The sequence below is a fragment of the Artibeus jamaicensis genome, unplaced genomic scaffold (genome assembly GCF_021234435.1).
Source record: "Artibeus jamaicensis isolate MK-2021 breed Jamaican fruit bat unplaced genomic scaffold, CSHL_Jam_final scaffold_614, whole genome shotgun sequence".
NCBI classification, from domain to species: Eukaryota; Metazoa; Chordata; class Mammalia; order Chiroptera; family Phyllostomidae; genus Artibeus; species Artibeus jamaicensis.
In genome coordinates, this window is record NW_026522050.1 from 5,302,232 (window position 1) to 5,328,916 (window position 26,685).

Genomic DNA, 26,685 nt, shown 5'->3' on the forward strand with positions numbered 1-26,685 from the left:
AAATACCATATGATTTCACTCATACGTGCAATTGAAAGAGTAAAGTAGTTGAACAAATAATATAGGTACAGAAAAGACTGATGATTGCCAGGGGGAGAGTAGCTGAGGCACCAGGTGAAAAAGGTAAAGGGGTTGAGAAGTACAGATCGGTAGTCACAAGATAGTCACAAGGATGTAAAGTACAGCATAGAGAATGTATTCAGTAATATTGTAATGACTGTGTATGGTCCAGGAGGGTACTAAAAATATAAGGGTGCCACTTTGCAAAGTATGTGATTGTCTAACCACTATGCTGTACACCTGAAACTAATACAAAATAATATTGAATGTAAACTTTAATGAAAAATAAAATTAAAAAATAAAAAATAGCCCTAGTTCAGGAGATTGAGTGCCAGCCTGCTAACCAAAGGGTTGCCAGTTTGAATCTCAGTCTAGAGCACATGCCTGGGTTGCAGGCCGGGTCCCCAGCAGGGGGCATGGGAGAGGCAACCATACATTGATGTTTCTCTGCTTCTCTTTCTCCCTCCCTTCCCCTCTAAAAATAAATAAATATAATATTTTAAAATATATATAAATATAATCTTTTAAAAATATATAAAAATAAAAAAACACTAAGCAGTTTGTTCATTTCAAATACAAATATGCTATAAGCATATTAGAAAATATAAAGCAAAAATGCATAGGAATATGTAGCCATGTAATATCATTTCAACATAAAATATTTAGAAATAAAATTTAAATTTGTAACTCTTTTTAAGAAAATAATGACAGAGGCATGACTACATGGAACAGACTGACAGCTGTGTGGCAGAGGAGGAGGGGGTGGGGGGTGGATGGAGAAGGGAGGGACTGGATGAAAATAGGTGAAGGGATTGATTAAAGGACATATAAACCTTACCAACAGACAACAATGGGGTGATAGCCTTAACAAGGTCTAGGTGGAAATGGGCAAAGAGGAAAAAATGGGGACGTTTGAAATAGTGTAAACAATAAAATGAAGTTTAAAAAATATCAAACTAAACACAAGGCAATCAAAGATATTTAAATTAAATATTGGCTCTGGCTGGTGTGGCTCAGTGGATTGAGTATTGGCCTGCAAACCAAAGGATCACAGTTCAATTCCCAATCAGTGCACATGCCTAGGTTGCAGGCCATGTCCCCAGTGCCAGCCACTTGAGAGGCAACCACACATTGATGTTTCTCTCCCTCTCTTTCTCCCTCCCTTCCCCCTCTCTAAAAATAAATATATAAAATAAAAAAGAAAATATGTATTAAAAATAAATTAAATATTAAAATCTAAAAATAGATTTTTCTTTTTAAATTGATCTTAAAAGCAATGATTGCCAGTGGTATTAATACTGAGTATTAGTGTATTTCTGTGTGACACTTTTCAGCTACTCTACCCTCATTGGATTGTTGTTCTCTAACTCCTTCTTCATTCTCCAATAAACCCATCTGATGTAATAACTTTGAGAAGATATATTAAAGAAATTTTGAGTTTCAGCTTTGTTAGAAATGCAAATTACTTTTAAAATAATAGTGCATTGTGGTATACATTTAAAAGTGATTAGATGTCTTTATCTTGTATAGCATTATCATATATATGTGAAAATTCTAATAGAAGGTTACCTTGTTGATTTCAATATTGTCATGTTCATAATCCATTTTTTCTGAGACTCTTTAAAATAGAGTAAGATTTACTCTTGTAATAGAAGGTAGCTTGCCTTTAATAATTATACTCTCTTTCTCCTGAGGATTTCAGAATTATAGCAAAATAGTATAATTTTGCTATACTATTGCTATACTATTGCTATACTATAAGTCTGGTTTATTCAAAATTGCAATGAAGCATATGAATACCCAGTTTAGCAAGTTTTACTTAGTTACAAATTGAATCATCAATAAATCTAGGATGTGGTCTCATAGTGTAAATTACTCAGGGATTGTGATAGTACATTAGAAAAATATCAATATTTAAGTTTGCAAAAGAGTAAAGTATACTGAAATTTCTTAACTCAAGTATTCCAATCACTTGGTCTAATCAATTTGATTTATCCCACATTACTCAACCAAACAGGAGATGAAAGATGACTTTGATCACTACACCAACACCTACCTAATCTATTCTAAGAAGCCCCAAAACTGTCAAGAATTCCTTGGTAGGTCAGATGTCATCAACTGGAAACAACATTTACAGATCCAAAGTAAGTAACATCTGTGATGTGTGTTGGCAGCTGGGACTGCTAATGTGTATACCTGCCAGATCACTTTTCATTCCAAGCACACTCCCCTATTACCTTTACTTCCTTATGTTAAAACCCAGACACTCACCTTGTTGTTCATTCCTTGTAGCAACTGCCAATACCTTTTTCTGCAGAGGAGTAGAATTCAAACATTCCAATTTATGGAGTTAATATGAAGAAATGTGAGTCATGTAATTTCATGTTATCTGAGGATATATTTTGAAGTTGTATTCGGGATCTCTTAAGGTGGTCTCTTAAGCTCCCTCTGCAGCCTTCGGATCTGTGGCATTCAAAATAAGAATGACAGCTCATTATGCCCTAAAGCACCTCCCAGGTCACAGGGACCATGGCCATGGTTAGGAGCATGCCCTCCAGAGTCAGACTCCAGACTCCCTAGGGTGGCATCCTTACTCTGCCAGTTACTCGCATTGTGATCTTGAGCAAGTGATGTAACTTAACCATTATTCAGTTTCTCATATATAAAAAATTGAAGATGATAGAATACATAAAACATAGGGTCAATATAAGGATCAAAATGATATTAAACCGCTACTTGGACATATTGTAGAGACCCATGCATGTTTGGCTACTATTTGTTCATAATCACTTCTTCTTTGATTTCACAATGATATAGCCAAGATTTCTAGTAGTATCTCTGTTTTGCATAAGAGAAAAGTGCTCAGGCAGTGACACAGCCAAGGTCATGTGGTCATGGGTAACACCAGAAACAACATTGCCTGACTTTGAATCCTGCAAAACTTCCACTGGGAATCTTCTTGTAGCATCTCACTTCTCTCCATACTTTACCCCTCCGTAGGTTCACAGTCCAGCCTGAATGAGGCAATACAAAATCTTGCAGTTATTAAACGGGTCCAGGCCGAGCTGACACAATGCATTCTCTATATGGAGTCCAAGACGACAAGAAGACTTCTCCTTTCCCTGCCACAGACAAACAATTTCCCTCTAAAAGCTGGCAAAATCAAAACTCTGAGTTTTGAAAAAAGATGCTCTCGCCACTCACATCTTTCACTACTTCCCTCCCTACATCCACGCTGGCCTCCCAGCAATCCATTTCCAGAGTGATTCTTTTACTGTAATAAGTAACACAACTCATGTCGGTTCACCCACTGAAAAGCCATTGCTGTTTCTCAGCTGGACTTTCCAGGTCCCGCAAGACTGGGCACTTATCACCTTTGGGATTTCATCTTGTCTGTCTTGCTTACTCAAGTGAACAGCTCTGTTCTTTCTGCAACTTGATCTCATAGACTCACACATGACTTTGGGCCATTGAATTTGCTCCTTGTCTACCTAAATGCCCTTCCCTGTAATCTTCACATACTTGTCTCTCATTTTTTTGGACATTTGTACTCTCAAATGGCATTTCCTTGGAAAGTACTTCTAAGAGCACTGTGTCAGAAAACACCCTCTCACATAATTTTTCAAGACATAACCCAATTTTTATTTACTTTATTGCACTTATTATGATCTGAAATCATGTTCTTTGAGGTATTTGCCTACCTGCTTGTTGCTTGGTCCTCTTCTATGATATTTCGAACTTTACAAGAGCAAGTGTCCTGTTTATGTTGTTCAATGATAGATTCTCAGTAGCCAGAACACAGCACATACTAGATGCTGAATACTCATGATAAATTCTTAGTGCAGAAGTTTTCCAGTCATGAGAATTTAAACAAATTCTGATTTCCAGTCCAACACTGAATATAACAGAACAGTAATGGTGGAAGTTTGAACTGGAGATGCCCAATTCCATGGTTCTCCTTCTGTGGGTTAATGTGAATAAGCATGGACAAGCTTTATTCACATTGCATCACATATTACACCTGAAAGACATGTCCAAGTGCATAATAATCTCATTGGGTTTTCTCATTTTTCCCATGAGATACACAAAGTAGGAGATATTGTCCAATTATTCTTGACATGAAATAGGGTAAGATGAGGAAATAGCTTGTTCAGCTATATCACGTGGAAGTTCAAACCTTAACTGGGGATTGAGTCTCCATTTCCAGTTCTGCACTGTGGACTCTTTCCAGGACACTTACTGAAAGCTATTTACACCATAGCAGACGCCTTCACACTTCAGTGTTCTATACCTGGGGTGCCACCTGCACTCCACCCACATCACTGCCCCTTTCTGGACTTGAGCTTCCCCACAGCGGCCAAGGTCCTCCTCCCACTAACATTCTAAGAGTTCATGATTATCAGCTCTGGTTTAAAGCTTACTAGCAGGTGCTTTGGGACTCTTGCTTATTTTCTGTTTGCCTGTATTTCTTATCTGTAAAACAGGGGTGATAGCAATTCCCTCATCTTAAGTGGAACATCACAGCAATGTCCAAAAGAACAATATTTAATTTTTATGTAATTATTATTGTTTGTGGGGCACAAGTCCTATACTTACATGATATGTCATGTAATATTCATAATCTGCCTTTTGATGAGGACACTATTAACATTCCTGTTCTATAAAGAAGAAATGGAGGCAGAGAACATCACATTCCTGCTCAGGATTGCACAGCTGGTCAGATTATGCATGTAGGCCTCCTGGCTGCAGAACCTTTACCTTTACCTGTGTTCTTTTTCTCATTGTCTAAAGACAACTTAAGGGAAAACAAACGTAGTACTCCAAAGTGTGTGTGATATAATGGGCTCTTCTTCTCCCTTGTTTCCTACAGCATTGAAGACATGTTTAAATTCTCATCCCTCAGTGTAATCCATGCTGCCCTGGTGAATCAGTTCTGGCATTTCGGTGGCAATGAGAAGAGCCAGAGATTCATTGAACGCTGTATCCAGAACTTCCCCAGCTTATGTCTGCTGGGGCCTGAGAGGAACTCTGTGTGCTGGGGTGTCATGGACCAGACAGGAGAGATTCGGATGGGAGCCACCATACCTGAGTACCGAGGCCAGGGTCTCATATCACATATCCTGTTTGCCTATTTTCAGGCTCTGGAAAAACTCAGATTTCCTATATATCTCAATACAGACAGAGCCAACAAAACCATTCAGAAAGCCAGTGAAAATATGCTCTGTATCCCCATGCCATGTGACTGGAACCAGTGAAAATGTGTGCCTCTGTGAAGTAGCCCTGAACATAAGACAGTGTTGGGTGGGCTAGTCATATAACAAAAGGAACATAAAGGTGGAAGGAAAGAAAAAATAAATGATGACCTTCATTAAAGCAGTTCATTTTATTTGGGCTCTTGGGAAGTAGTTTGTATTGTCTACATTACTGATGTTGTCCCTGTTCACAAGTCACTAACAGATTTCCCTTTGGGTCCAGCAGACCTGGCACATGCAGTCCTGGCATGTGCAGACCTTCCTGTAGTGAACACTGGTCTTTTTCTCTTTCCTACACTTCTGGATCTCAGTGATACTCTTCATTCAGCTTCATGCTGCCCTAATACTTCTCCGGAACTCTTATGTCACATATGGTTTGTTGCCAATAAGTATATTTTACCTGTTTTGAAAGATGTGGTATTATAGGTAGTGTAATTTATACCACGTCCTTTCATTACCCTCTGGTTTTCTCAACTCAGTTCTATTGAGGTATAATTGACAAAGTATATATTGTGTGTGTGTGCAATGTGATAATTTGATGTACATGTATATTGTGAAAGAATTCCCACAATCAAGTTAATTAACAGATCCGTCACCTAACATACTTATTTTTTTTAAATTTTAGATTTTATTTGTTTATTTTTAGAGGGGAAGGAAGGGAGAAAGAGAGGGAGAGAAACATCAATATGTGGTTACATCTCACACACCCCCACCTGGCCTGCAACCTGGGCATGTGCCCTGACTGGGAATCGAACCATGACCCTTTGGTTTGCAGGCCCCAGTGCTCAATCCACTGAGCCACACCAACCAGGGCCATACTTACTTTTTTTCTACAAAAATTCTTATGACTTACAGCATGGCTATTGTGATTTCTGGATCATATGTCATCTGTGTTAGAAAATTTCTATGCTGCAATACAATATTATCAACTGCAGTCACCATGTTCTAAATCCTCAGAACTTATGTTATGACTGAAAGTGATACCTTTAACAAAACTTCTATTTTCACCTCATCCTTACCCTGACAATCACCTTCTACTTTGTTTCCATGAGTTTGACTTTTCTTTTTTAGATTCCACATATAAGTGACACCTTGGAGCACTTGTGTTTCTCTGTGTGGCTTATTTCATTGCTTTACCAATATCTTTTACTACATATAGTGATTAAGGAAAATATGCATAGTTAACAAAGAATACCTTCAACCCACTATTCTAGTTGTGCCATTTATTTATTTTTGCATCAGCATATTTATCATTATTTAGACTGTGTCCTGGGACCCAGAGGTAGAGAATGCAGTGCCATGTTGTATACAATACAAAAACAATTTAACATCTTGATATTCAGAAACAATATGCATGCAGTAAGAAAATTGTACAATTGTTATTTTATATAGACAAACTAGTTCAAAATTTAAGGTGAATGAGCATAAATCTACAAAATCATATATAACCTCTGAAATTTTACCACACATAACATTTATATTCTATATAATAAATTAAAATGATCAATATTGCATATAACTTTTGCTAAATGGATGAGGAAAAAATGACATGTTACTGACTTGTTTCAAGTTGTAGTATGAACATGAATTAGGCAAGACTACTCTGGGTAGTGAGCGCTATTACCAAGAGAATTGTCTGTTGTGTGTGAGGAGGATTTTAATAGCAGCCATTACTCTTATATCAAATTCTAGGATGTTTTATACAATTTAATGATAGATATAATATATTGAATGCAACCCTCCTACTAACACTGTATGGTATGCACTAATGTTTTGTGCAGTTCCAGAAGTTTCAAGTTTCAAAAATATTCAGGAAGATGACTTTACATTGAATTTTCTCTTGTAGCACAATCCACCATTCTAAAACTTCAGAAAGTAAGAAGAAAGGATTTTGCATTGTTGTCATATATAGGTGTAAATTAATAAATACTTGTCTTCCTCAAAAAGGAATTTGAGGAAGGACAGTGCATTCATTTCAGAATAGAATAGTGTGTTAATTTATTAACACATCAAGAAAACTAAACAACAAAATTCTCACATCTCTCATGACTTGGTGTAACACAGGTATGAGTACCAGAGAAGATAGACACTGGGGATGTACAATGGTAGAGAAAAACACAGAATACTCTAAGCCAAAGCATCAAGGAAAAAGCAAGATGACCTAAAATTCTGCTGGCCTAAGCACTTCTTTGTGGCATTTGTGATTATCATTACAACATTGAAATTTTCTGAATACTGAAAACACAAAACAGTGTAGATTCCAGTGATAAATTATATTAGCAGTTTATCTTTATCTAAAAATGGCTTGAGCCCTGGCTGATGTAGCTCAGTGGATTTTGTGGGGGCTGAGCACCAAAGGGTCACCAGTTTGATTCCCAATCAGAGCACATGCCAGGGTTGAGGGCCAGGTCCCCAGTGGCAGGCCACGTGAGAGGCAACCACACATTGATGTTTCTCTCCCTCTCTTTCTCCTTCCCTCCCCCTCTCTTTAAAAATAAATAAATAAAATCTTTAAAAAATAAAAATGGCTTGAGAGGAGTTTTAAAAGAGCAGCAGAGGTAGCGGATCTTCTTGCACCTAGTCACAGAATCGAACTGGAAATAAAACTAAGGTGAGGAACAATCACCCTGAATTACCAACTAAGGCCAGCTGAAGTAAAGACTTGTAAACAAGTACTGGTAGAAGAAATCACTGTGAGACTGTACCTGTACAGCAGCTTACCTGCCATGGCCAGGTTTGAGCCTCACAGTCAGCCAGCCTGAGGGTTGAGCCTACCTTCCTTGGATAGGCCAAAAGCAATTAAAACTAATAACAACAGGAGGGTCCTCATAACCCCCACAAGGCACATTCTTAGAGCACCCAGCCTAGGAGATCAAGGAGGTGAAAACAATGGGTCCCAGAGGACATACACTACATGATGCTACCCCACAAAGACTGTAAGTCACAGAGGTTTTACCAAACACATAGAAACAAACACAAAAAGACACCCAAAATGGGGAGACAAAGAAACCTCAAATGAAAGAACAGTAAAAATCTCCAGGAAAAAAAAAGAGATAAATGAAACGAGGCAAGCAATTTATCAGAATCGGAGTTCAAAGTAATTGTTTTAAGGATGCTCAACTACATGAAAAAGGATGTAGAACCCATGAAAAAACAACCATTCGGAAATCATGAATAAACATATCTGAAATAAAGCATACACTAGAAGCTGTAAACAGTAGTCTGGATGAAGCAGAGGATCAAACCAAACATATGGTTTGGATTTCATCAGACCAGGTTAAAAAACAATCAGAGCAACAAAAAGAAAAGAGAATTTAAAAAACAAGGATAATTTAAAGGAACTTCAGGACAATATGAAATGTAAGAACATTTGCATTATTAGGGTACCAGAAGGAAAAAAAGCTAGAAAGGGCTAGAGAAGCTGATTGAAGGAATAATTACAGAAATGTCCCTATCCTGGTGAAGGAAAAAGTCACACAAGTTCAGGAAACACAGTGACTCCCAATCAAGATGAACCCAAAGATACCCACAACAAAACACACTGTAATTAAAATGGAAGATATTAAAGATAAAGAGAGAATCTTAAAGGCAGCAAAAGAGAGAGAAAGTTAATAACCTGCAAGAGGCTTCCCTTTGCCTTTCAGCGCCTGGCTTATTTTACTTAGTATAATGCTCTCTTGTAGGAGACCGGGTTGTTTTGATCAGGCAAATGTGACTCAGCTCTGTATAGAAAACCTACAGAAATGAGGTGGTGGGCAGAAGCCAGACCTTCAAACCGAGTTTTCCCATGGGACTCAGGCCTAGAAAATGCACAGAGATTATTATGGCTTGCTGTTGCTAAAACTCCATCACCCTGGTCTAAAACAATAAATGTGTATTGTCTATCTTCAAGGTAATATCCAAAGCCTGTGAGTTTTCCCAAGGACGGAACCAATCAGCTCACTGCCTTTCCCTTCTGCACATTATTTCCATTTCCTTGATTGTACCTAAAATGTAGACAATAATATTCTAATGTATATTAGGATATTAAAGAAAGATAAATCCTTCTTTGATGTAAGACCTGAGAAAAGCAATAAAAGCTTGTCTAAGCGAGGGTTGGCGTGCTTTCCTCTTGAGAGAGTGGTCGTGCTGTTCCCCTTTTCTCCACAGGACTGCTGTGCCTGTGCATTTATTCTCATCTTCAGTCACAACAAGTGTACTCTGCTGGCCAGAGTCCGCCACACTCTCTAATCCTATCGATGCTGTCACAAAGGGTAGGAGCTCCTTCTTTCTTTCTGCTGCGTAGTATTCCATTGTGTAAAGGTACCATAGTTTTTGGATCCACTCATTTACTGATGGGCACCTAGGTTGCTTCCAGCACTTGGCTATTATAAATTGTGCTGCTATGAACACTGGAGTGCAGAGGTTATCTTGGATTGATGTTTCAAGATTCTTAGGGTATAATCCCAGTAGTGGAATTGTTGTGTCAGGAAGCAATTCTATTTTTAGTTTCCTGAGGAAATTTCACACTGTTTTCCACAGTGGCTGCACCAGTCTGCATTCCCACCAATAGTGTACTGGGGTTCCCTTTTCTCCACAGCCTCACCAGCACTTCTTGTTTGTTGATTTGGTTATGATGGGCATTCTGACTGGTGTGAAATGATATCTCACTGAGGTTTTCATTTGCATCTCTCTGATGGCTAATGATGCTGAACATCCTTTTACATGTCTCTGGGTCCTCTATATGTCATTTTGGAGAAGTGTCTGTTCAGGTCCTTTGCCCATTTTTTAATTGGGTTGTTTATCTTCCTGGAGTGGAGTTGTGTGAGTTCTTTATATATTTGGAAGATCAAACCTTTGACCGAGGTATCATTTGCAAATATATTTTCCCATATCGACTCATACTGCAGAAGTACAAAGGATTATAAGAAATTACTACAAACACCGACATGCCAATAAATTTGAAAACCTGGGTGAAATGGACAAATTTCTAGAAAAATATAATCTTCTGAAACTCAATGAAGAAAGAGGAGAAAGCCTGAACAGACCAATAACAGCTGGTAAAATAGAAGCAGCAATCAAACAACTGACACTTTCAAAGGAGAACTTTATAAAACATTTAAGAAAGAACCTAACCCCTATCCTTTTCAAGCTATTCCAAAAAATCCAAAAAGAGGGAAGACTCCCAAACTTTTTATGAAGCCAGCATCATCCTAATTCCAAAACTAGACAAAGACACAACAAAGAAAGAGAACTGCAGGTCAATATCACTGATGAACATAGATGTTAAAATCCTCAACAAAATATTGGCAAACCACATCCGGAAACACATTAAATAGATCATACGCTATGATCAAGTGGGATTCATTCCAGGGGTGCAAGAATGGTACAATATTTGCAAATCAATAGACATAATATAGCACGTAGACAAAAGGAGCCCTGGCTGGTGTAGATCAGTGGATTGAGCATGGGCCTGTGAAGCAAAAAGTCACCAGTTCAATTCCTAGTCAGGGCACATGCCTGAGTTTCAGGCCAGGTCCCCAGTAGGGGACACATGAGAGGCAACGATACATTGATGTTTCTCTCCCAATTTCTTCTTCTGGTCCCCTCTCTCTGAAAATAAATAAAGTATTTTTAAAAAACAAAAGGAAAGACAAAAATTGCATGATCCTATCATTAGATGCAGAAAAAGCATATGATAAGGTACAGCACCAATTTATAATAAAAACAGTCAGCAAAGTGGGAGTAGAGGGAGCATTCCTCAACCCAATAAAGGCCATGTATTGAGAGACCTACAGCCAACCTCATACTCAATGGGCAAAAAGTAAATCTTTCCCACTAAGATCAGGAACAAGACAAGGTTGTCCACTTTCAACACTTCTCTTCAACATAGTATTCGAAGTCCTAGCCACAGTGATCAGACAAGAAAAATAAAAGGTATCCAAATTAGAAAAGAGGAAGTGAAACTGTAACTGTTTGCAGATGACATTATAGTATACATAGGGACCCCTATAGACTGCACAAAAAAACTACTCGACCTAATAAGTGTATTAGGCAAAATGGTGGAATGCAAAGTCAATATTCAGAAATAGAAACCATTTTTGTACACCAACAATGAAATATCAGAAACAGAAATCAGAGGGAAAAAATCCATTTGTTAAAGCAACAAGAAAAATAAAGTACTGAGGAATAAACTTAACCAAGGATTCCTCCCGACTCCACCCCTCCTACCAGTCTGGATGAATATGTCTACTTTAACTCCTTGGTTGTCAGACTTCCAGTTCAATTTTCTGTCAGTACTGGTTGTTTTTTTTGTTTCTAAATTTTTGTTGTCATTTTGATTGTGCAAGGAGGCACAGTGTGTCTGCCTATGCCTCAATCTTGGCTGGAAGTCTCTCTTTCTCTTAATCAGCAAGTAAACTCTGTTCATTAGGTCTGTAGAAATTATCCTCTCCTCTGATTGCTGCTTTATTGGTACATTCAACAATTATACACAAATATATATACTTGAAACATTAGGTTAAACATAACACAATGATGTCACAGGGAGAGTTACTAAGAAAAGGACGAACTATATTAGCCTGTGCTCTCCTCACTCCACACCAGGGAAAATGATTCAATATTGTTTCTAAAAGCAGAGCTTCCTAAATCCATCCAAAATCCCCCAACAATAAAGAGATTGTGTGTTTGATTGTAAAAGGTGAAGTCAAGTGGTTCATGATGGGAAGACCCTGGACTAGTTTATGGAGAGCAGCAGAATCCAGACCCAAGGGGGTGGGTGATTTTGAGAAGAGGTAGAAGTTGAGGGAGGGGCAGTAGAGCATGGGTACCTCCTGTTTCACTTGACCTGGGCCCATTGTTTCAAGAGGCCTGAAATGCAGTTCAGACAATAGTGTCCTGGGAGAGACTGGTTGGTGGTGTGGAGAGTTGGTTTTCCTGATTCTAACAAGGTAGCAGGGAGAGTTTCCTGCCCCAGCATTTCAAGGGAAGCAGCACTAGACCTCAGCACTGTGCAGCAAAGAGGGCACTGGACTGAAAGCAGTCACCTGGATCAAGAACCTGTTCCCTTTTGGTCCGTCTACAACTGGAATTAGGCTATGGAATTGGGGATGAAGCCCCTCCCCCCCGAAAAGCCAATGACCGAGGTTTAACTTCTCGGCGGCTCGATAGAGGGAAAGCCCAGTTTAGAGCTGAGTTTCTCAACCTTGGCACAAGGGGCACTTGAGACTGGGACAGTCCCGTGCGTTTCTAGGATGAGTAGCAGGATCCCTGCCCTCTACCGCTGGATGCTGGTAGTGCCTCCATTCCAGTTCTGACCAGTAAACATGTCTCCGGCTCTTGACAACACATCCCCTGGAGGCGAAATTGCCTCTGGTGGAGAACCAGGGGTTTAAGAGTGGAGGTCCTCCCACTCGCAGATGCACTGGACTTATCTAGAGGATTTAACTGAAGTGGAACGGCCGCTGCCGGCCTCCGGAGGGAGGGGCGGAGGGACTTGTGGTTTCATGGGCACGCGGTGTCAGTTTGACCAGACGGGAACGTTCTGGGGATGCAGGGCGGCGACCGTGGCACAACAATGATACTATGCTTAAGGGTCGAAGGGGTTAGTTACAGTGGTGAGCTTTGTGTTCTGTGTTTCTTTTAACCGCAGACGGGGCGGGGTCATTCGGTCTCACCCAACAGCCTTCCAGCTGATGCATCTGCGAGGAAGGAGAGCGCCCACTGACCGACGGCGCTCACTGGCAAGTGTCGCCGGTCCTTAGAGGGAGCGGCAGTCTGTCTCCGCAGCCAGCCGCGTAGGCTGGGCGCGCGACCAGGACGTTGAAGAGGGCGCTGTCAGTTGGGTCCATGGTTGCTTATTAAGGCTTAGTAACACTCCTTTCACTTTTCATGTCGATTTAATAAATAACCACAGGAAGTCTTTTATTTAGACACCACGTTTTTCCATGTATAATGCACATCCATGTTTTGGGCCCAAATTTTCAGGACAAAAATCTTTCGTTTTAATTTTTAATTCAATTATGTATGTATGTATGTATGTATTTATTTATATTCAGGTACTTGGTTCCTGTATTATAAAGAAATTTTAGCATTTGTTTTTGAACATATTATGGTACAAGAAATTTTATATAACAAATAATTACAAAACACAAGAACAGATACAGGTATTTCAGGTACTACCCATACATAACGCGCATCCTCATTTTTCCCTCAAAAATCTGGGCAACAAAGAGCACATTATACCTGGAAAAATATGGTGTGTGTGTGTGTATATATACACATATAACATGTATTATATATGATATATATGTATATTTTTATATATATACAATTTTTTTAACTTCCTGGAGAAGGAAGCTGCTGGGGCAGGCAGCAGTTGCGGTCTGCACTGCCCTCTGCTGGTAGGTGATGCCAACGCAGAGAAGAGCGCTCCCGGCTTCCACAGGAAGGTCTGTTCACACCACTGGGAGAGCCTTTTACTTTATGGGCACTGGGTTTTTCAAAGAGGCAGAAAGTGAACTAGTGGGCTCAGAACTTAGTTAAAAGGATGCACTATAAACCAAGAGGGTGGACAGCTGCCTCCTCCTCCCCTTTTCCCCATTACACTTGCCTGTGCAAGAAAGAAGGTGAAAGGATTAGACAAAGGACACATATGCATGGCCCTTGGACAGGGACAACTGTTGTGTAGGATTGCCTGAAGGAGGGGGTTGCTAGGTGGAGGTGGGCAAAGGGGGGGAAGTGGGAACAACTATAATAACATAAATAATTAAATACAATTAATATGCATCAAAAGCAATACTTTCCTCCTTTAACAGGGTGCGGCTAAAGGGGGGGTGGCAAGTAGGGATTTGTAATGGGGTCCAGGATTTGGTGTCCAGAAAATATTAGAAAATATATGTATATATATAGGGTGTCCTCACCCCCACAAGTCTGAGCTGGGGGATGGGACACATGGAACAGGGCCATTGAGTTGTTTTGCACAGCAATAGTTTTGCAGGTAACCTCTAGAATGGTCATTTAACATATCTATAACCTTTAACTGGTTTCATAGATATGTTAAACAGCTGTGGCCATGCTTTGAACCAGGGGGATGGGAGTGACTTCAACCCAGGATGTAACTGGGAGGCAACTCCCCCTGGTTACAGAGCCTGGGTAAGAGATTGGAAACGAGTGGCACCACACCACAGGGCCACACCTGCCAGGACTTACTATGGCAGCCCAGTAAAGCTGGAAACACCTGGAATGCTGGCAGCTGTGGCCAATTGTGGGAGGAGTCGGAAATGGTGCAGCAGAGGAAGCCAGGTGCTGGGATTTAAACCCAGGCACGGCAGCCATGCAGCATCTTTCTGGGACCACGCAGGGGCTTTTTGGGACCACTCCACTCAGGCAGAGAAGAGCCACAGAGTTCTATTTCTTTTTCTGAGACACGGTACCCCGGACTGGGCAGAGGGGGAAGGAAGGACTGTGCATTTGTGGGTATTCTAAAGGACTTTGGGATCTCCATGAAGACATTAAGTCATTACTCTTAAGTTTGTATAACTCTTTAAATAAGTAATCCCTTTTCACCAATCTCTGGCACTGAGAGACATCTTTCCCTGGCAGTGGGAAAGGAGAACCTAGTACAGGGTAGGGTACCCCTGGAGCACAAGGGCGGGCCCATTCAGTAATTAGTATTGTTACGGAAAACAACTCAGCCGATTTCGGGTGTACGGAGTGGAAGTTTATTTTCACGCATTCGGACCCAGAGGAGTCAGTCTCCAAATTCTGGGCCCCAATCAGTGGGGAGTAATGGCTTATATAGGGTGAGGGGGGCAGTCTGTCACTCGGACCCTTACTTCTGGCTCTAAAGCAGAAAGCAGCTTACAGAAGCAAGAAAGTGGAACTGCTGATAGGAGTTAATACGAATTTCTTTGTTCTTACTCCTCAGTTACTTCGTTACTCTCCCTGATCCTGTTGACTCACCAGCTAGCTCCCCCCCTGGGCAGGCCACTACAGTATAACATTCACCCCCCTCCACCCCCTGGTCATGTATATGCTCCCAGGATACTGGTTTTAGCTCTGGAAGCAATGCATTTGATCTGCTGGGGGGTGGGTGGACTCTATATCACAAATTCTTTTGACCCTTAATGGAAAAATATTTTTTCCTAAATTTCTGGTCTCCCCTAACAAGGCCAGCTGGCCCTAGAAACGGTTAAATTCCTGGAATACTCTTCAGGAGGCCAGAAAAAGATGGAAGTTGAATGTCTTCCATCAGCCTTCAGCAGAGGAGATTTCTACTTTCAGCTGGAGGTTGGGAGGAGAGAGTTGAGTGAGACAATGTAAAAAGTTTCATAAAGCCCTGGCTGGTGTAGCTCAGTGGATTGAGCTCAGGCCTGCGAACTAAAGGACCGTGGTTCAATTCCCAGTCAAGGCACCTGCCTGGGTTGCAGGCCAGTTCCCAGCAGGGGATGCACGAGAGGCAACCATACAATGATATTTCTCTCCCTCTCTCCTTCCCTTCCCTTCTCCTCTAAAGGTAAATTTTTAATAAAATTTTTTAAAGCTTCATAAAGGGGAGGCTTTTGAGGTAAGGCTTAAAGGTGTGTATTTGGTTCTCTGTTGCTATATAGTAAAATTTAGTGGCTTTAAACAATTTTTTAACCCTTCCTCTTCTGTGGTTTGACTGGCCCATGGGATGTTGGCCAGGACGGAGCTGAGCTGGGCAGAATGTCTGTGGAGGCTCACTCACATTTCCTACATAGAGGTGGCATGAAGGCTGGGCTAAGCCAGGCGCTGGCTGAGTGGGACTCTCTGCCTCTCCAGATAGTCTCACGGTCCCTTCCCACGGGGCCTCTCTTGCAGATAACTGGTCAGCTCAGGGCTCTTGGAAGTGCAACATTTAGACTCCAAAATGACACCGCTTCATGGCTGCCACATGGAGGTGGTTCAAGAGAGCCCCAGGGCCAAGCCACAGTCACTGTGGTTTGGGACCACAGGACGCCATGAATCCTTGGAGAGATGGCTAATCGGAGACCATCTTTGGAGACTGGTTACAACAAGGGGTGAGAAGAAGATGCTGAGATATAGGAGGGTGAGCAGAAAGAAAAGCCTAAACAAAACCGTAGAGTTGCTAAAAATACAAAAGAATGGCCTGGTTTAAAGTGTATAATTTGAAAAGAAGAGTAAATGGAACCAAAGGTAGAAAGGAGACAACAGTCGGAAGGCTGAACGGCAGGCTTCGCAGTTTGAATTTCATTTCGTCTGGTCGTGGTCAAGTCTGACCACTCCACCATGGAACACCGGCTCCCCCCAAACCACAGTACAACCTGTCAACGAGGCAGAGATGGCACCGTCTCAGCAGAGATTCGACAGCATCTCGGAGGGTGAAAGGCAAGGTTAGCATTTATTGAGAACTGGACACTTGGTTTCAGGCAGGCCCTTCCCTGGAGAGGGGGAGGTCTTCATTAGGTTTGTGTAAAAATCGTAACAACCAGGTAAGGTTAACAGCCAAGCAAGGTAGGCAAAGGATTCCCATAATCTTAACACACACTGTCTGTCTTAACACACACACACAATGCTGTTGTTGAAGAGTTCATGGATATTTTGGGAAATTTCTACAATGAATAATCAAGGTATTTGTTTTGGCAAGAATCTCCTGGAACAGTCAAGTTTATGCTAATGAAGGCATTACAAGGGTAGCACCCTGTTAATGGAGAGAGTAAGCTCTACGGAATGTAGGTAATTTGGTTCTCAGAACGTTGTCAATATACACATTCTCAAGACTGATCTTCAAAAGTTCTTACTGGATGAAGCCCCAGAACTTCCACTCTTAGCAGGCTTTATTGAGAATCAATTCCATTATCTGAAGGCTAGTGGGGCCCACACACCACCCCAAAATATGCTGCTCTGGTATATTGCTCATTTTGGGCTAAAGGCATTCGGAAGACAGTAAACGCAGGGGGAGCTTTCCCCAAACTCCCCTTATCTACCAAGAGACACACCCTGCGAAAGGAGCTCAGTTGTCCTAAGTCCCCTCCCTGGCAGTTTCATCAACCAGGGAAGGCTGACCCTTAACACAGGACAACAGACTGGAACTCAGCACCACAATTGGCTAAACCGTCACAAACAATCACACCTCCCCTCTCATTGTCTTCTAAGGGCCTATTCGTCTTTCCTAAAAGTCACTTACTCTCCCTTACAAGGTCTACACACTCCCCATTAATTTCCATAGGAGCATGGCATTTAAGACTGAATTCTAAAGCCACTCTTCGAGTTGTTCATTTCTCCCTGGGTATCTCCCATTTGTACCTGTTAGAAGCTTCTGTTTTTGTCTTGCTGATCTTTTATCACACGGGGTCGCAGTTAACATCCCAGGATACAGGGAATTCATTTTTCGTTGCCTACAAAGCAGCAAACCACTGCAGGATCTGTGTCTGCGCGGATCCCAGCTGTGCTCGTGGAGACGAAGAGACACCTATTCGGGGACTCCAGCAACCATCCAGACAAGGTAGAATGAGGGTTGTCAACTGTGAGCTTTGAGCACACGGGTTCATTCGGTGATGCTGGGCAAGGCTTTTCTCTTCTCTGTCTTCCTCATCTCTTTATGATTCTGGGTCTCCTCCAGGCTAATTTACAGAGAACACATGTATTCATCGCCAGGTAAGACCAACCCAGGAGAAACCCTTGAGGAAACACATGACGGGAGAGTCAGGGGACCTGCCGGAAGCAGGGACTCCCAGGTGCCTGTGGAAGCAGGGGAGCGGGAACTGGAAGTGTCTTTGAGCCTGCAGCTTCCGTGGCCAGTGGCTCTAGGGCGTGCCTGGCAGGGTGGGAGTGGGGTGCATGGAGAGAAGAGGGCTGATTTAGAGGTTTCACCCAGCATCACCACCAACCTGCATTCAGAGTGCGAGAGGCCAGAAGACCTGGACTGCAACTTAGGATCCCTGGGCCGCCCCTGACTTGAAAGGTCAGCCCACCAGAGTAAAAGTCCCCCAGACCCCTCAGCCTATCTGACCCTCAACAGATATAATCCTGGTTAAATTAGTCCTTGTTCCTCTCCACACCCTATCAGTGAAAGGTGTTTACAAAAAAGTTCGCGGACACTAAGTTTCTCATCCAAGGACTCAGAACCACTAAGGGCAAAGGTATCTCCCAAGTCCAGTCCTCCACACACCAGCCAACTCACTTTCTCTGCTTCTTTCCCTTTTCCATTATCGCTGCTTCCCTTTTTTACAAGCAGCATAATTTTTCCAACTGCACAATTACTTGTCTCTTGTTCTTGTTGTAAAAATATATGGACAAATAATGCTGCAGGTAGTAATGTTGTGATTCCATTGAAAGAAGTTTGTCCTTTTATGGTAGTAAGACCACTCTGCCTCCTCATTCATTCGTTCATTTATGTATTCCCTCCCCAGTTATGCACTGAGGGACATGCGCGTGCTCTGCATGGGGGTAATATTTAGCCAGTAACCTCGAGGAGGCTATTCGCAGCCAGTGTCAGTTCTGATTAGCTGGGCCTGCGACTCGCAGCAAACTCAGTGTTTGTGCTATTTCCCCAGCCTACCCACCAGGGGAATTGTGTGTGTGTCCTCTAAGGTCATTGGGATGGAAGGTGCACAGCCCAGGAGGAGGGTGGGGACTGAGCCTGGGAGGCGGAGTCTAGAGGTAGAGACTCAGAGCCTGCCCTGCTCCAACCTGTGACCGTGCGCACATCACTTTCTCTGGAAATGAGTTTCCCTGTGGGTAAGACAGTGTGTACGGCGTGTTACCATTTTTGTAACAGAAAGCAGTGTGTGTCCATGAGCCTGTGTGCACCCATGGAAGTAAGTTGGCAAGGACACGCACCCACCCGTCCACAGTGGTCGTCTCTGGGGAGCAGACCTGGGGGAAAGAGGTCTTTTCCTCTTCATCTTACCTCTTTTACTTTTCCATAACAAGCATTTGTGGCCTTTTTTTTAAATTAACAGCTTAAAAAGTCCCATTTGTTCCTGTTTTGCAGGAAGTCTCACTTCTTATCCGAGGTCACACGAGGCCTTGGCATCTGACTCCAGGCTGTCCTGCCTATGTGTTGCCCACACTGCCTCTGAGCAAGTGGGGGATGTGGGGCTGGGCGCCATCTGACTCTCCTAATCCCTGGGCCTCCTCCACAAAGGCTGCCCGGGGCCGGTGACCAGACACCCTCCCAGACTGTCCTTCCCTCGCCCTGCTGGCAGTGGACCTACGTCAGCAAGTGCTCCGCCACCACTCAGCCCGAGCATGTTTGTCTTCTCTTGTGCCCACTGCTACGAAGCGCCCACAAACCTGATGGATTTCCAGACTTCCTTGGATTTATAATGACATGAGGTGTTTGTTCGTAAGTCACAAGCCTGGAGGACTGAGCGGGATGTGGGAACACAAAATGAATACTTGTCCCTGTCCTAGCAGGATACACCAAGAGAGGGAAAATAAGCTTTCCTGTGTTCCCTGGAGAAAGTCTTCTCTCTAGCAGACAATCCATCCCAAATGGCTGTGTGGTAAGTCACACTTTATAATGAAAGAATGTAAGGACAGAGATTGGAAGGACTGTGGGGGAGAACGAGCACTTGGCTTCGGATCCAGACAGATCCGGGTGCAAATCCAGGCCTTGAACAAGTCACTTAACCTACTTTACTGAATGAAAACCCTATTTTGTGCCAGGCACTCTCCTGGGCATTTTACGTCCAACAGAGCCGCTAAGTGGGGTAGAGCGGCTGCTTACCATGCGCCACAAAGAGTCCAGGGCCCAGAATTTTCCTCCTCTTCCATCTGCTTGGAGCCTTCTAGGGTCCCCTTCCCCTGAGATTAGCAGATGAGGTTTAACCTCTATTCAGGTTTAATAGAAACCCCAAGAGGTTTATATTGTTCTCGTCTTGTAACAGACAAGGGAAGTGGGACTCGGAAGAAGGCCATGCAAGTGGGAGGGCTCAGCTGATGAAATGAGAGACCCCAGGTTCTTATTCAGATCTCGAGAGGTCAAGGCCAGCACCACTTTTCTGGATGGTGCCAGCCCTCCCCTGCATAACAGGCACAAAAGCCATCTGTCCCAAGCTCACTGCTCTAACCAGGTCTAACCCAGGCCGGGTTATACAATCCCGTATGCCCCTTCCAGGAGCCTTCTTTAACCGCAAACGCCCTGGGAGGGACGAAAATCAAGGCCCTGACCCTGGCTACAAGGGCGAGGTGACACGCTCAGATCAGCAGATGGAAACTGTTCTTCGGCTCAGATGAGTGTGGAGCCAAATGCTGGTTCCATTGTGCACCTGACTCTCTGGGCCTCAGTTTCCTAACCTGTGATTGGGGGCAGCTGAGAGGTTAAAGTAAGATTATAAAGCACCTAGCCCAGGGCCTCGCTTTGAGCGTCTGCTAATTAATCTCAGGGGAAGGAGGGCCCTAGAGGGCTCCAAGCAGACGGAAGAGGAGGAGGAAAATTTTCAGGCCCTGGACCGTTGGTGGGGTGTGCTAAGCCCCACTTTAGAAGCTCTGTCTGGCCCAGGCCCAGCACTCTGGAACACCAACACCATCACCCCTCACCTCTTAGAGTTGCCCTGAGCTGGCCCCAGTCCAGGAAGGGCTCCTTTCTGGACTATCTGCTGATATTCCAGGAAATCAGCCTGGAATGAATGTGACCTGTGACTTCCCAGCCACAGTGCCCACTGGCTGATTGGCCGCCTGCGGGAGGCTCAGGCTGTGTCCCTAGGCCACTTCCTCACCCGATCTACCTTTGACACTTGCAATAGCAGGACCTGACCTGTATTCTATGACCCGGGGTCAAATATCAGGTGCTCAATAAATAAGGCTTGGTTTTCTTCATATAGATGAATTCTCAGGCCCCTGAGGCAGCAGCAAGCTCTTCGCAAGCCTAGTTCATCTCTCTGGAGCCCAGCCTAAAGCCAGGAATCTGCTGGATTTCACTTGTCTTGGTGCTTGTGATAAGTCTTTCCTCAAGACTTCTCCGAGAGGCGCCTGGGGCAGGGGACTGCTCCATGGGGAGGGGCCTGGGTCTGGCTGAGTCACTGTCCCTTGGCTGGGTAAATTTCAGATCCTAGCTCAAGGACTTGTCCTCCACTACCCCAAGCCATGGAGGAGCTTCTACCACGGCGAAGCTCTCGTCCAGCCATGGCCCTGTGCTTTGCACCACTGCTGGTCCTGCTCTTCGCGGGGCTGGGCAGCCTGGGGGATCGAGGGGCACTGAGCGCCCTAGGCTGCAAGCAGGCACGGAATGCACTGGGGGTGCTGCCGGGAGGCGGCTGGGACAACCTGCGCAACGTGGAGCTGGGGTTGGTGCTTTGGCACAACTACTCTCAGTGCCGTACCACCGAGGACGGTGAGTACCTGATCCCAGACAACGTGCACGTGGTGCCAAAGCTGGAGAGTGTGGTGGAGACCCGCGCTGAGCTCCTGGACGAGTGGTTCAGCTACACCGATGCCTGGGCGGCCTCCATCAACGCGGAGCTCTCCTTCCTCCCCAGCCTCAATGGGAAGTTCTCCACCGACTTCCAGAGCGTCAAGAAGTACAACCTGGAGTATGAGACAGTCACGGTCAGGGTGCAGGTCCGCCACAGCATCTACTCCGTGAAGACCCCGGAGTCCCCTGACTTCCACCCTGCCTTTCTGCAGCACCTGCTGACTCTCAGCGACTACCTGGAGAACAACCAGAGCCGTGAGGCCGAGTACCTGGCTGAGATGCTTGTACTCAGGTATGGCACGCACGTCCTTACCCACGTGGAGGCCGGGGCTACCTTGGTGCAGGAGGACCAGGTGAAGCGCGAACTGGTGGGCAGCAAGGCCGGAGAAAGGAGCAACATCACGTTGGCCGCCTCGGCCGTGTTTTTCCACACGGTCAATGTTGGGGCTGCGGCCTCCTGGCAGGCGCAGAGCCAGCTCTTCCAGGACTATGTAAGGAACACGGTGACCTCCAGGACGCGCAGCCACGGCGGGGCACCCTTCTACCCGGGCATCACTCTGAAGACGTGGCAAGAGGGCATTGGTAACAGGCTGGTGGCGATCGGCAGGTCGGGCCTGCCCCTGCCTGAGCTATTGGAGCCCGAGGCGCTGCCACGGCTCCCCGCGCCCGCGGTGCGCCGCCTGGCGGCCGTCGTGCGCCGCGCCATCCACCGCTACTACGCAGTCAACGCGCACCCGGGCTGCCTGAAGCGTGGGGCGCCCGCCTTCAATCCCCAGGCCAACGTGGACGATGGCTCGTGCGATGGCGACCGCCAAGCCAACTTCAGCTTCGGGGGCGTCTTCCAGGAATGCGAGGCCGTGTCAGGGAAGGAAGCAGAGAGTCTCTGCCAGGCCTATCGCACCCCGAACCCCCTCACCGGCAACACCTCTTGCCCGTCCAGCTACAAGGCCAGCGAGCTGCACAGCGAGCTGAAGACATCCAGCAAGACCCGCTCCGAGTGCCAGCAGCAGTGCCAGAAGTGCTGGCTCTTCTTCCACTGCTGTCAGCCCGTGTGCACGGTCCGCGAGCAGCGCACCGTGGTGCGCCTGGCTGCGTCCTGGTGCGTGCCCTCCCAGGCCTCCCTGCCCGCCTCGGTCGGCTTCCTCTTTGGAGGCCTCTATGGCCCTGACCACCCAAACCCACTGACTGGGGGCCAGACCTGTCCTTCCTACTTCTACCCACTGACGCTTTTTGGTGACCTCAGGGTGTGTGTCAGCAGCGACTTCGAGCTGTGCACGGCTCAGGCAGTTCCCTTTGGGGGTTTCTTCAGCTGTCAGGTAGGCAACCCCTTGGCTGGACTCTTGAAGGGCCAGAGCCCTGGGCTCCTGCAGGAGATGTTTTACCGGGACAGTCCCACAGACCATCCCATGAAGTGCCCAGCAGGGTACAGCCAACACCAGGCTTACCTCATTGACGGGTGCCAAATCCTCTACTGCCTTAGAGCTGGGGCCCTATTGGAGCAGCAGCAAGCAACTGTCCGCATGCCCCCGTTTCTTCCCCGCCCCCCCTTGCTCAACAACAACCGCAGCTCACGCAGGCTGTCTGTCCTGGTGGACTCCAATGGTCAGTATGTCTGGGTGAGGCTCCAGGGCTCCAGCCAGTGGCAGCAGACCAGCATGAACGACGGGTCCCTGCCAGCCAATCTCTTGAGCCAGCCTGACTCCGGGGCCTTTGTCGGAGCTGTTGTCGGCATCTCTGTGGGGACCATGGTGGCCTTGGTGGCTGTTGCTCTAGGGGTGACCTATGGCTTTAGGTACTACAAGAAAGGGTGTTACCGGAAAATGCAGAGGGGCATGCTGATTCAGGATCAGAGCACGTACGGGGCCACTGAAATCGCAGCGCCCACCTCTGTCTGAGTGCCCAGGCCACGAGAATTCTGTCTGACCCAGCATGACGGTGCCTCATTACTAATTAAAGCTTTAGCCCATGCTGTTCCTTCTGCCACCTAGATGAGTAGTGTGATAACCAACCAGAGACTTGGCCCCACTTGCTGAAGTTACCAATGTATAGAACTAAACGACACTTCCTCAAATCCTCCTCCAACCCGCCTAACTCCAGCTCAAGTCCTGTGACAAGCCCCTTCCCCAACGCGACCTGCGGAGAAGCCCCACTGCTCTCTGTGGTGACTTCCAGTGTTCTGCTGCCTCCCTTGCTGCAAGGAGCCAATAAAGTCAACTTTGTTCAAATACAGGCGTGTTCTTGGTGGCAGGGGGGAATCAGCCAAGAAGACAGAACATGTAAGACGCAGCTTTGAAGTTAGAATTCTGTTTTGCAATTATTATAAAACTTTCTTTATCACTGTTTCCCCAGAATTATCACTTTGGTCAGACCCCAAATGTTCTCTCTGGGGCTGGATCTCAGTCACAGCTTTTCTTTTTTAAACAGGACCTGACTTACTTGTGAATCATGAGCTGACATTAAAAAACATAGTGCTTTGCATAAAATAAATATAAGAGTTATTTGGTGACATTTTGTTTCAGTATTACATTAAGTTGATTATATAAAATTGCTCCTATCTAATTATTTTTTGACTCAAAAATTGGCCATTTTCTATGGTTTAAACTAATATATATGTATCAATACACTGGGTCAGAATGCAAAATATGTTTCAAATTGTGATCAGCCAAAACTTTTAAAGAGTCCTTGAATGTTTCCCATGGGTGCTTCGTGAAACTTAGCTTTGGAAAATGTATTTGAGTCCCCACCCCCCTACCTCAGCCCAACGGTCCCCATGGAAGACACTGCCTTTGGATGGCCTGTTTACCTGAGTTTGCTGGAGTAAAGTGCCACTCTCTAACCCGAGACAGCAGTTTCTTGGGGACAAGGTTGAGTTTTGTAATGTTCTTGGAACTCAGACCTCATCCCAATTTAACTCCGGAGTGTGGGTCTCTGGTTGTCACAAGAACCTGGTGTCACATTAAACCCTAACCTTGGAACCACACACAGGGCATGCAGAACCTTGCCCAAAATGAGTCCCTTGTTGTGTTAATTTTTAGAGACCCTCGGGGCTAGGAGTTGGGGAGTATGACCTCAGAGGGTTGTCAAGACCCCACGGCCCCAGGGTGACCTAAGTGAGTCATTTTACTTGGGATTTCAACTCCTCTAGCTACAAGCTGGAATATATCAGGATTGGGATGAGATAGGCTTGGGGTAAACTCTGAGTCCTGAGAGGAAGAGACAATTGAAATCCGAACAATGCTGAAACGTTAGAGATGGCTGTGTTCCCTCTGGTCTGATTTGGGCACATTAGGGCTGACTGTGAGCTAGGGACTTACTGACTAGTGGCAGTCCTCAGCCTTCTGTGGACTTGTGGTCACGACAATTCATAGAGACTTCTATGTGTGAAAATACCTTTATAATAGCATCTCCCTTCATCTTCACAAACCCTGAAAGAAGGAAGTAGTTGTCATCCTATAGGGGAAGAAACTGAAACTCAGAGAGTTTATGTGACTTGCTCAAAGTCACGTGACTCAAATACTAACAATAATAATGGCTAATAAGTCAACAAACAAGTGCTGGTGAGGATGTGGAGAAAAGGGAACTTTAAGGCACTGGTGATGGGAATACAGACTGGTGCATTGTGGAAAACAATGGAATTTCCTCAAAAAACTAAAAATGGAACTGCCTTTTGACCCAGCAGCTCCACATCTGGGAATATATCCTAAGAATCACAAAACACCAATTCAAAAGAATATATGCACCCCTATGTTCATGTCAGCAGTATTTACAATAACCAAGTGCTGGAAACAGCCTAAGTGCCCATCAGTAGATGAGTGAATAAGAAAACTGTGGTACATTTACACAATGCAGTACTGCACAGCAGAGAGAAAGAAGGAGCTCCTACCATTTTCAACAGCATGGGTGGAACTGGAGAGCACTATGCAAGTGAAATAAGCCAGTTAGAGAAAGACAAATACCATATGGTCTCACTTATAAGTGGAATCCAATAAACAAAATTAATGAGCAGAATAGAAGCAGAGGCATAGTAACATGTTACAGACTGACAGATGTAAGAGGGGCAGGGGAAGGTGGGTACTGGATGAAAGAAGGTGAAGGGCTTCACCAAAGGACATAGACTACACAGGACCCATTGACATGGGCAGTGGTGTGGGGGTTGCCTGAGGGAGTGGATAGGGCTGGGTGGGAGGAGACCAAGTGGGGGGAAATTGGAACAACTGTAATAGCATAAAGAATACAATATTTTTTTTAAAAATTAGCCTTGGAAAATATTATTTCATTTACATCTTTGAAAAACAAGTTTAGTTAGGAACTGAGAATGCATCTATTTTACCAGAGAGGAAACTGAAACTCAGAGAGTTTGAGTAGCTTTTACAGGAACCCGAAGCTGAGCATAGCAGCAAAGCTATGGGCTTGGCTCTGAGTCATATATTGGCCTCTGGTAACTTCTTGTGCCTTAGTTTTGTTCTCTCTAACATGGAGTTGGCACGCTAAGTTCCTAGGTTATTTGAGAAGATTAAATGAGCTAATGAAAGCAAAGTGCTTTGAAACAACCTGCCCTTCCTAAATTTGAAATCCATCATACTAACACTAGGCGTCTGATTTGCCTCTGTATTAAGAGTAAGGCCCCAGAGTCAAATCAGGCAGAGCTGGGCCAAAGTCCCCCAACCGCTGCTTACCAGTCCTGTGATCCATGGGAAAGTTGCCTCACCTTTCTGAGAACTAATTTCATCTACAAAATGGTAATCATGTGACTGGCATCATAAATTGTCACAAGGATTAAAAGAGGTACTACAAGGAAACTCCTTAGTGCAGTGTCTGGCATGTCACAGGAAGCTGTCCTGATGTGGAGGTAGTCCTGATGGTCAAGTGTAGAAGTGAGCAACAGCCCGGTACAGGGCACAAAGACGCGTGATCAGGGCTCACAGCGGAGTGGGTCAGACACCCACAAGATGTAATACTCAGTGTGAAATGTCATACAGCGCCACACAAAAC

General features: G+C 44.7%; 2 protein-coding genes across 2 annotated transcripts; both read left to right on the forward strand.

Annotated features, from left to right (window-relative positions):
- Window positions 1-2,050: 2,050 nt before the first annotated feature.
- LOC119058880 (glycine N-phenylacetyltransferase) lies at window positions 2,051-9,371 on the forward strand (the record flags this gene model as incomplete). The annotated part of the gene is given in 3 exon segments (XM_053659048.1): window positions 2,051-2,204; window positions 3,061-3,234; window positions 4,939-9,371. Coding segments are annotated over 3 exon segments (723 nt in total), but the record flags the coding sequence as incomplete, so codon positions are not given.
- Window positions 9,372-21,365: 11,994 nt separating this feature from the next.
- On the forward strand, window positions 21,366-23,588 carry LOC119058875 (macrophage-expressed gene 1 protein-like). The gene has a single exon (XM_037158355.2). The coding sequence runs from the start codon at window positions 21,366-21,368 to the stop codon at window positions 23,586-23,588; it is 2,223 nt and encodes a 740-aa protein (XP_037014250.2).
- Window positions 23,589-26,685: the final 3,097 nt, after the last annotated feature.

Excerpts from the sequence above, each read along its gene's own strand:
- LOC119058875 (XM_037158355.2), top strand. The coding sequence starts at position 21,366 with ATGGAGGAGCTTCTACCACGGCGAAGCTCTCGTCCAGCCATGGCCCTG.